Genomic DNA, 11535 nt, shown 5'->3' with positions numbered 1-11535 from the left:
ATACATTTTGTTTACTTTTGGTCAAAAAATGTAAATAGAATTTAAATTCACCGCACTAATGGATCACAAGATCTGTGGACCAATAGGAATATTTCTGTTTGTCGATTGGTTATGTTATCACGTCTTGCGGACCTGCGGTCTTCGTTTCTTGAACCTCTAAAAACTTAATTTCCTCAGTAGGAAAATTATTTCATTATTATCTATCATTACAGGAGAAGGTTCTATAGTTTGATTTTTAACAAAATTTCCTTTTATTGAAACGTCTATTTAGTAGAGTGTGAAAAATATCGCGTGTCCCTTAATATTTTTCTTTTTTGAAAAAGTCAAAATTACATAAGACGTGATGAGTCACAGAATAAAGGGTGTCATGCAAACGTCAAAATCTGATCAGTGCAATAGGGGCGGACGTTTCTTAATTTATTAACTAATAAAATATTCAATTCAATACTATGTTTATTGATAATTCACTATTGTGAATAAGAAATTCACCAAAAGGAAGTAGTAAGTCTTTTGTTCTCAAGGTCTTCAAAGAGATAATATTTCTTTTCTCTCTCTGTCATTCACATTCATTTATAAAAAAGTCTTCAAGAAGTGTGTTTTTAATTGACTTATTTTCTCTCGCCTTATTTTGTCATTTACTCGAACCTATTTTTTTTTTGGTAAAATAATTTTTTGTCAGTGTTCTTTCTTAATGATTTAAATTCCAATTTTATTTCCTCGCGATTATCGATTTAAAGTAGGGAAAAATATTTTACTTTCAAGTGCATTCGTGTTTTTTTTCTTTCTTAACCATTCATGTCCGAGAGTTTTATTGACAAAAAAATTCTAGTCATTTAATATTTAACTGTTATTTTCGTACTTTCAGAATTTAATGACAATATACAATGAAATGCATACGAGAGGATACAAAGAAAAAGAAAGAAGATAGTAAAAGATGTTGATTTAGAAGAATAAAAATATTTTTTCGGAAAATATAATAGACGTTGTTGTCAATCAATAACGAGGATAATAAGAAAATAGTCATTTTTAAATTAGAGAGAATAAAAGTTATATATATATATATATATATATATAAATATTATATATTTGAAATAATATAATATAAAGAAACAAAATGCCAGCTCCACCTCCACCACTTCCAAATTTGCCAGAAGCACAAATTTGTGAGAAAACTGATGTTAATGAAAGTGAAAATTTACCACCATGGGCTAAAATAACTCTCACTTCGACTGAGGCGGAAATAGAAAAATTGATTGCTAGAAATGAATTAAAAGATGCGGAGGTGACGTATTTTTGTCAAGTGGAACCAATTCTTCAGGACGGTCCTCAGTAAGTGTTTATTCATTTTTTTCTCTACTTTATGCAGAAAAAATAACATTTAATTTAATATAGGTAATATGAAAATTTTTAAAGAATTTTTAAGAAATTGCTCTTAAATTTTAATACAGAGCAATTTTTCAATTTAAAACAGGATTGCCACACGTCAGAGAAATCAAGGAAAAGTCAGGGATTTTTATTAAAAGTACTGGAAAATATTAAATTTTTAGAATTCATAAGAAAATTCTCAATTATTGCGTCTTTTTGTTTGTTTCGTAAACTATGAAATTACCACGAATTCTAATACAAAAACATCCATTTTTTCTATTTCCGACAATAATCTCTTTTTAGATAACTTAATTCTTGAAAAACTATCATCAAATTATTTAGGTATTTATAAATTATTTAATGAACAATTTTACTTAGATATTTCAAAATTAATTGAATTTTAAAAGAGTTGCATTTACAATTTTCATAAATAGATGAACTTCAAAAGGTTATGATTTGAAATTTTATAAAATTTCAATTTTGAATGAATTTAATTAGAAATTTTAAAGAGCTTATAGACTTTTGAAAAATTTTAATAATTCAAATTCTTCTGAAATTGGTTCAATTTTTTAATATATATTTAATTAATTATTAAAAATAGTGGATTTATAGAAGAATTTTAGTTAAAAACACTAAAAAAAATTTAATTTTGGAGAATTTACCTACACATGATTGCCAAAATTCAATTATTTTCAAAAGTATAAAAATTCTTAAATTTGTATTATAATTTTATTCGAATTCCTCGAAAAATGTTATTATTCTTAAAAATTGTAATTAAATTCGTTGAAAAAATTCAATTAATTAAAAATTTTTGATAAAATTCTTTATGAGAATTTAATTTCGAGAAACATTTAATTATTCAATAAGTTAGGGGAGACTGGAGCTAAATGTTAAATTTTGCAAATCTGATTTTTTTAGGCAATAAATCCGCTTAGATCCGCTATTTCTAGCCTAACTAAAACTACTTTCTGATAGGTGTTAAGTAGTAGATAAGTTAAAGTATGCGTAAAACAGGTAATTTAGTTAATAAAACTATTGTTAAATAGACACAGATGTTTTTAGGGGAGGGTGGGGCAAGACAGGGTACTTAAGGTTTAAGGTGCAATAAAACGGAAATTATCGAATATGAGGCATTCCATTTCAAAACGACCCCCTTCGTAAACAATTGCCAATGTAAGACAATTTTTAAATGAATATTTCTTCCATTCTGTAGAACCAAATTACTTTTTATATTAGTGATTCCGAAAGTAGAATTTCTGAACTTTCTAATAAGAAAAAAAAATATTTTTTAAAATAATTTAATTTAAATAGAAAATTGAGTTTAAAAGTTAAACTTTAAAAAATTTGAAAACACGTTACCTTCGATTTTAATAAAATTTATATCAAACGAAAGCTTGAATCTTCTACTTTTTATTTATCAAACGATAATAATGGACATTTCAGCGGACTTTGAGAAAATAATTAAATTTTACAAACATTTCAAAGGTTATATTGAGAGAACCATTTATTAAGGGGGTCACCCCGTGTAGCAGACGTTTTTTAAGAGTTTTTTTGGTATTTTCTTTTTAAGAACCATGAAAACTTAGGACTTCAAAATTTTTACCATATATTCAGTTTGCTTTTAACAACAAATTAAAATTTTTGCAAGTAAAAATATTTTACTGATTCCGAATTATAAAACTGGAAAGTGTTAATGATTATAAAAACGCCGTCTATCGGCGTCCACGATACTGACTAATTTACTAAACTAAAATCGAAAAATCAAAAGGCATCTTAATTAAGATTAATCTGTGAGGATGTGGCTATCACCGGAACTAGGATTATTTGAAAATATTAAAAACCGCTGCCAAGTTGTACATTTTTATAATTTTAATGTTCATTTCATGAACACTTTGCTTCCTCATAGAAATAATAATAATTGAAATATAAGAATTAATTTTTATAAAAGAGTTAAAAATCATTAAATCTTGGTCCAAAATATATGTTTTTATATATTCTATAAGATGGTTATAATAGTTTAATAATTAGGGTAGAGTGGGGTAAAAAAGCCACATTTTTACTTTTGATGCTGTAAAATCTGTATTTAAAATTTTTTTCTCAAATTTCCAATTGTTATTGAAAGTTTAGTTATTAAGCTTGAAAATTCTTGACGGAAATATTTTTTATCTCATGAAAGGACTAAGTTATAAGAGTTTTACGGAAGCACTGTAAGTGGCTTTTTTGCACCACCTGGTGGGGTGAAAAAGCCACCCTATGATTTTAGCAAAACATGTTATCAATTTAGGTATTTTTATAGTTTTTCTTTATTCATATGACAAATAGTCTTATTTGAAAAATATTTTAATAATTATGAAAGAGTTTTTAGCAAGCAAAATTGAAAATTATATTGAGTTTACCTTTTTTCGATTTGCACTGCCAATTTTTCGTACCTTTTCTAGAAGTTCTCTTTAAGTTTCACCACAGATAACATATTTCGTTGCAACCGTTTATTCATTGTTTATTTTTTTAATGCACTTTGAACTACTTTTTCGTCGTATTTAATTAATTTTATTAAATAAACACGAGAAATTTTGTAAAATAAGAAGGTTAGTTTAAATAGAAAACAAGTGAATTTCACAAAATATTCAATGGATTTTTTGCCCTGGCTTTTTTACACCCAAGACCAGTTATTAGAAAAGCAAAAATAAATTGTTAATTCAGTTCAATTTCCAAAAATTAACATTGTATACGTTTTCGGTATACTTTTCTCCTTATGTACAAACATTTACTTTTATTATTCGTTTACTTAATCAAATTGTATAATATGTTTGAAAAGTTCACCAAAATGTTTTCAAAAAAGCAACAAAAAATTAAAATTACAATAAAAACAATATTAATCTAGGTACAACATTCAAACTAGATTCAAAAGTTGCGTATTACCTAATAGTATTTATATTCTAAACAGCTGATAAATCGGCTTAATAGTTTTTAAATAAAACTCAAATGGCTTTTTTACACCATGGCTTTTTTACCCCACTCTACCCTACACATAAACAAGAATGTTGACAAAATTATATTTTCCACAATTTTTGATTTTTCAAATACCAATAATTTGATAATTTTTGACCGAATCAGGTTCAAAAATAGGTCAATCGAAGCCTTTTTTAATGCTCTACAAGTTGGTAATGAAACTTTTAAAGTTTCTTTTATATTTTTCAACAAAATTTTCAAAAAAGTGTTATTTTCGAAAAATTTAGATTTTTAAAACTTTAATATCTCTGGTTAATATAGACGAAAAATGTTCAATGAAGGCTCAAAAGATGCGTCTCAACAAACTCTACAAAACTAAAGAAAAACATTTATAGGTGCCCTAACATTTTTTTTAAGTTATGGCCAAAAAACGTTTTTTTACTAAATGAAAAATGCAAAAAAAAAAAACAATATAGTTAAACTTTATGAATCGGGCTGAAAATACTCTCATTTTATGTCCCCCGGGGAGACCTACAATTTAAAAAAATTGAGGCCTTTAGCTCTTTCTCGTTCTGAGATATTGAGGTAAATGTAATGTGAGTACACACACACACATCGGGACAAATTTTTAAAATCCGTTTTTTGGACTTCGGAGGTCAAAATACGTCGAAATTTTTTTTTATTTATTTAGAACATTTATACGGGCAGTGCCCATTCGTACATAAAGTACTAAAAGATTAGGTATAATGAAAAAAAATTTATAAATATGTCAAAAAAACACAATCGAAAATTTTGCTAATACAATCCTTCCTCTATGAGGAAGCAAAAATGAATTTTTTACGCGGCTTTAAAATTTTTTTTTCAAAAAAACGTGATTTTTTTGGTCTATTTTGTTGTATAGAAAAGAAACAAGTTGACCTTTTTCAATTATCCTAGTTCGGGCGATACCCACATATGTGCTGAACACGCCCTATAAATTATTGCGATATTGGTCAAGCCGTTTTCGAGATAGCATGGACGCCAGTTTGAAAAACACAGTTTTGAGAAAAACGCCTGTCAAAGTTTAAGTAATAGGGTAAATGTGGGTATTATCGAGGAATTTTGAATAAGTCATACTTCCAAGTGGTTTAAAAATAATAAATGAATATATATGGTTTTGTTTTTTATTTTAAATGAATATTTAAGCTTTTTTTTCTTAAAAAAAAAATTGCCAATGTTGTAGAAAATAGTTTTAATATTTAAATAAATAATTAAATAGAAGACTCAAATGCTTGTAATCTCGCAGGACTTAGTATGACTTGAGGGTATTTTCGCGTGTCAAATATCGCGGATGAGTCAATTATCGCGCGGTAAATATCGCGGATAATTTATTTATTGCTTTTTTGATTTTTGTAACAGAAATGTAAAAAATTAAAAGGAATAATAATAGTTTTTAAAAATAAAAATATAAATATCGCAAGAACTTGAATTAAAAAAATTTTATGCATTATAATAAATGGACGAATTCAATAATAAACTAGTATCACATTCACAAGAAGAAAGATACTTGGTTTTATTATAATAATTTAATTAGTCTCATAATATAAAATAATACTCTGATAAAATATTTTAAAGCCATTATTATCAAATATTTCTAACGTATAGTCAATTCTCATTTGACACTTTTGCTCCTTTTTTACAGTTATTAAAATTTTTTTCCTTAAATATACAGATCTCACTTACTTTAATTTTTTATCCTTCCCATTACTCTTTATTTTCTTGCTTGTATTTTGTAACTGTTATAAGATTTACTAAAATATAAACGACCCTACTGAAAATCCCTGTATAAGATCTTGTACAAGAAAATGCACACGTTCAGCAGCTGAACTTGTACAAGAAAATGTACAATTTCTTGTATAAGGATTTGAAACAAGTTCTTGTATTAGAACTTGTACAAGAAAATGTACAAGTTCTTGTACAAGAAAAGAAACTAGTACAAGAAAATGTATATGATCTTGTACGGGTTCATGTACAAGTGCTTGTATACATGAACACGTTCATGTTCTTGTACAAGTAAATTTATAAATAAATTTTTTTTAGAAAATTGGAATAAGTAAATTTATAAATAATTTTTTTTTTTTTAAAATTCGCATTTTAATAACTTATAATCGTTAAGACTCTTCACTTTAGGCAAGCTAAAAACTATTGCGCATCTCTAAAGGCTTATAAAAACTACTGCGCAGCCTTTAATGTTTATAATTTTTACAACTTAAAAATAATGTGTAAAGAAAATCTACAAGTACTTGTACGTGTTCATATTTACAAGTACTTGTACATGAACCTGTACAAGATTTCGAAGGTTTGAAAATTATGTCAAATGGCAATTCGGAGGATTAATAATTATGACAAATAGTCATTCGGAAAAACAAAATGTAATGTCAAAAAAATTTTCGACATATCAAAAATTATATTAAAAAACAATTCGACTATTTAAATAATAGGATAAAGAATAAATCGATAAATTAAAAATTATGTTGAATGAAATTTCGAAAGCTGAAAATTATGCGAAATGATGTTTCGATGATAAGAATTTCGATGTTTTGAACATTAGGAAATTGAAATTTGAGGAATAATCATGCGCCCCTTTTAATGTCTTAGTTGTTAGGTTTAAGAAGTGATTTTTTAGTGTCAAAAGTTTTTTATATTATATGAAATATTCATTAAAATATAAAATACCGCGATAATACCCACACCCGCGATAATACCCACTTTTACGAAAAGCTTTTTATCTTTTTTTAATATATAAAAAAATCCTTTTTTTAATCCTTTATCCTTTTTTTAATAAGGATTTTCAAGTATACAGACTTATTCTACAGAGTTTAAACTGTACACAGGGAAAAAAAAGTCTGACTCCGTTTACACCTTAAATTCAGCCTCAAAAAGAGGCTGAAAGTAAAACTTTTTTTAGGGTGTGTTTAAAAAAATTCTTTAGTTTGATTAGATCAGCAGTTTAAAATTGGTTGAGCTTTGAAAAATGGTCTAAAAAAGAGGTGTGTTCTCCGAGGGTTTAAATTTTTATTAAAATTCGTCGAAAGAATTCGATTATTTAAAAATTTATTGATGAAATTCTTTATGAGAATTCAATTTTGAGAAACATTCAATTATTCAATAAATTATTACTTTCTGATAGAGGAAGTATTGTAATACCAAAATTTTTCGAGTTCGATTTTTTGACATATCTTTATGTTATTTGACTTCAGGAGTTCAAAAATGACATTTTTAAAAAATGTCATTCCATATGTGTGTGTGTGTGTGTGTAAACATCACATTCTCATAAATATCTCAAAATCATGAAGAGCTTTTGAATTGAATTTTTTTTTAAATTGTAGATCTCACCTGCGGACATAAAGTGAGAGTACTTTCTGATATATTAATAAAGTTTAACTAAATTTTTTTTTATTTTTAATTTTGCAAAAAAACGTTTTTTGCCCATAACTTTAAAAAAATGTTAGGACACCTATAAATGTTTTTCCATAATTTTGTAGAGTTTTTTTAGACGCATCTTTTGAGCCCTAATTGAACATTTTTCGTCCATATTAACCGGAGTTATTAAACTTTTGAAAATCAAAAATTTTGGAAAATAAGACTTTTTTGAAAATTTTGTTAAAAAACGTAGAAGTAACTTTAAAATTATCGTTATCAACTTGTAGAGCATTAAAAAACGCTTCGATTGGCCTATTTTTGAACCTAATTCGATAATAAATTTCGAAATTATTGGTATTCTAAAAACCAAAAATTGTGAAAAATGACATTTTCTCAACTTTTTTGTTTGAAAATTTTTATTTAACTATGAAATTATTGTAACTATCTTGTAGGGTATTTAAAAATAAATTGATTCACCCAAAATTCAATCACTTTTACCATATTTATAAAAAGTTATTCATATATTTCTATTATTTTTATCTCCATGAGGAAGTAAAGTGTTCATGAAATGAGCACCAAAATTATAAAAAAAAAATATACAACTTGGCAGCGGTTTTTATTTTTGTATTTAAATAATTGAATTCTCTTAGAATTTTCAAATAAAAATTGATTTACAAATGAATTTCAGCTAAAATTTTAGATAATACATAATTGATAGCGTGAGTTTTTAAAAATAATTGAATTTTGAAAAGGTTTCAAATTAAAATCTTTGAAAATCTGAATTTTTCATACTTTTAACCAACAGTTCTGTAGAATTAATTTTTTAAATTATTATAACCCAATAATATAATTACTTATTATGTTGAATTTGAAATTTTTGAAAATCTTTCTTCTTATGAAAAAATAATAATAATTAAATATTTATTTAAAAATGAAGTTATTGATGCTTTCAAAAAATCAGAATATTCTTTAGGAAAAAGTGAAAATTTTGTCTGGAAATCAGAGAAAAATCAGGAAAAAAGCAAATAAAATTTTTGTGGCAACCCTGTAAAAACAAAAATAATTTTTTAATTGAGAGCAAAAAAATTGAAGAGAATTTTAAAAAGACTTAAAAGTACTTTTTGTTTTTTCAAATACAGATGTGGATTAGTTGCCCTGGCAATGGCATCTCAGGAATATAGAAAACCAGTTTCAGTGGGTCAACTTTTGGCAGAAGCTCGTGTTCGTGGATTCACTCAACACGGCGAAGTTTATAGTGTTGATTTCATGGGAACTTTAGCTGCAGAATATTTACCAGATCACAGACCTGATATTTTAATTGATCTTCAAACTTGTCCTGATACATTAACGCATGCATTGGCTCATGGTGCGATGGTTCTCGTGCCCTACGATTCTGATTTTAATCATGCTCCTTGTCTTAAAAGGGGTCATAAAGCTCACTGGGCTTTACTCGTTGGACTCATTTCCTCTAGGTATTTTTAAGTATTTTATGTTTTTATTATTTCATCGAAAAAGAAGAGAAAAACATTTCTCAGAAAGTAATTTTACATTTGAAACGATTTATAAACTTTAATTATTTTTAAAAATACATACTTCAATTTTAATTATTTATATAATATTTATGATAAAATTATTCAAGTTTTGAATAATTGAATTTAAAAATCAGTTAAAGGTCAGGAAAATACCCCTTTTTTGTCTTTTTTTGTATTTTTAATCGACTAAAGCAACTTTTTTTGTTGCGTCTTAAAGTCGATATGAGGCCTGCATGTAATTATTTATAAAAATTGAATTAATAATGATTAGAATAATTGAAAACTAAAATTATTTATCCAATATTGGTTTGGTTTGAATCCATTTATCTAATAGATAAAAAATATAAAAAAAATTTTCAGACAAGGATATCACGTATTGGCGCGTCACGGAAAATCTCGACATCTGGCCTGCTGGCCACTTCGCGATTTGATTGAAAGCAATGGAAATTTAGAAGAGGAAGGAACAGCGCGACACGCGGGTGGATATGTGATACCAAAAGGTGGTGTAGGTGGTCAAAGAGGATTGCGAGGTAGGGCCCTAGCTCTTCATCCCTACGTCTAATATTTCCTGAATTCATATTTAAAAAACCAAAAAAATCATTCTTATAGCTAATCAATACCACAGTTTCTTTTTCTTTTCTCTATATTTCTCTCATTAAAAAAATATTTCCTTCTTTTTTATCTTAATTTTCATTTGTTTTCTTTATATAATATTAAAAAAATATAGTATTGTTCTGCTTTGTACATACTATCAACAAAATTATCAATGTTGATAATAATTCGCAAAACAAAACTTACACAATGTAAATAACTGTTGCATATTTTATTTAGTTTATTGCTGTTTTTTATTATATATATATATATATATATATATATATATATATATATATATAAAAATATCGTTTCTGTGGTATTGTATTTTAATTAGTATCTCGAATAACGTAACACAAAAAAAAAATGCAAAGAATCCTATGCAATAATTTAAATTGTCATCTCTTTGAAAAAACCTTGAATTTCTCAGGGAATCAAAATTTATAATTTTTATCGAAATTGCTATCAAATTATAAAATTGTCACTTGGAATAAATCCAGTAAATCTTCGAAAATCAATTGAAAATTTAATAAATTTTATTTATTTTTCAAATTATAATCAATTTTCTAGATTTTTTCTCTAAAAAAACAAAAATGCTTCGAAATGGAAATTAACAAGTTTCGCTAATTAACAATTTTTAAATTTCCTGAAATTCAAAAAGGTTTCTTTTCTCCCCTTCATCGTTCACCTCCCGTTCGAAAAGGGAGGTTTATTTCTAATGGCAAACCGAAATACGAATAAATATTTGGTTTTACAAATGCCTGAAACGATAGATGTTGAAACTCCTTGATGTGATTTAATATTTAAATGACTTGTCGAATGTCTTAGAATAAGAGAACAAAAAAAGGCTAATTGAACATTTTCAAATTTTATTTATTTGCGAACTAAAGGAAAATATTTATTTAAAAGAAAAGAAAAATTGTCTATTCTGTCCACGACGATATAACATATCGAAATGTGCTGCGTGTCTACTAAATGCTTTAAGTAATTTTTTGTTTGTTTTTTTCTTGTCAAAAAAGTAAACAATTATTTTTCATGATTTTAGTACGTTACTAAAAAAAACTTGTTTATAAAGATTGTTATCTAGTAGGTAATTAATATTGATTTTGATAAAAATAGAAGCCAGTATTGAGTCAAAAAAAGTATCTCTCGTGCCATTAGAATCAAAAAGCTGTTTATATAGTAAAAACAAAAATCTTCATTGGCTATAACCATTTTAAAAATCGAATTTTTCATCATTCGAATTTAATCTTTAAAAAAAGAATCGAATTTTCAAATAAAATGTAAATTTTCAACTTTAAATTTAGTGGAAATTTTCAAATCGATAAAATGTAAATTGACAAATAAAATTTAGTCGAAATACTATTGTAAATTGAATTTTCTTTTTCTTTCTTTAATTCTGATAATTAATTTTCCAGTAAAACAATTTCAATTTTGTTGAAAACAATGAAATTATCTTCGATTACCAATTTAGACTGTGAATGTGATTTTTATTTATATTGTATTGTATATTTAAACCCTCATCTAATCATAAAAAAAGGCAATTTTCTTTCCAATTTTAAGAATTTATTTATTTGTAGAGAAATTTGTATTAAATAAAGTCTTCTGACGAATACTCTAAATTTTCTTTCACTACATATTTTAATTTCAAAATACAACTACACTGATAGTGAATTCGGTTATCTGCTCTAGAGTG

General features: G+C 25.9%; 1 protein-coding gene across 1 annotated transcript; it reads left to right on the top strand.

The window, feature by feature from the left end:
* The first annotated feature begins 103 nt into the window (after positions 1 to 103).
* Positions 104 to 10397, top strand: LOC122509837 (UPF0692 protein CG33108). The gene is made up of 4 exons (XM_043624108.1): positions 104 to 501; positions 866 to 1329; positions 8856 to 9188; positions 9609 to 10397. Exons 2-4 carry the CDS (start codon positions 1115 to 1117, stop codon positions 9808 to 9810), a joined length of 750 nt encoding a protein of 249 aa, XP_043480043.1. The 5' UTR covers positions 104 to 501; positions 866 to 1114; the 3' UTR covers positions 9811 to 10397.
* Positions 10398 to 11535: the final 1138 nt, after the last annotated feature.

The sequence above is a fragment of the Leptopilina heterotoma genome, unplaced genomic scaffold (genome assembly GCF_015476425.1).
Source record: "Leptopilina heterotoma isolate Lh14 unplaced genomic scaffold, ASM1547642v1 Lhet_63, whole genome shotgun sequence".
Classification (NCBI taxonomy): Eukaryota; Metazoa; Arthropoda; class Insecta; order Hymenoptera; family Figitidae; genus Leptopilina; species Leptopilina heterotoma.
This window is presented reverse-complemented; position numbering and strand designations above follow the sequence as displayed.

Bases quoted from the DNA above. Each gene is read 5' to 3' on its own strand.
- LOC122509837 (XM_043624108.1), top strand. From the start codon at position 1,115: ATGCCAGCTCCACCTCCACCACTTCCAAATTTGCCAGAAGCACAAATT. The intron at 1,330-8,855 runs GTAAGTGTTTAT...TTTCAAATACAG, and splicing joins ATTCTTCAGGACGGTCCTCA to ATGTGGATTAGTTGCCCTGG. The intron at 9,189-9,608 runs GTATTTTTAAGT...AAAAATTTTCAG, and splicing joins GTTGGACTCATTTCCTCTAG to ACAAGGATATCACGTATTGG.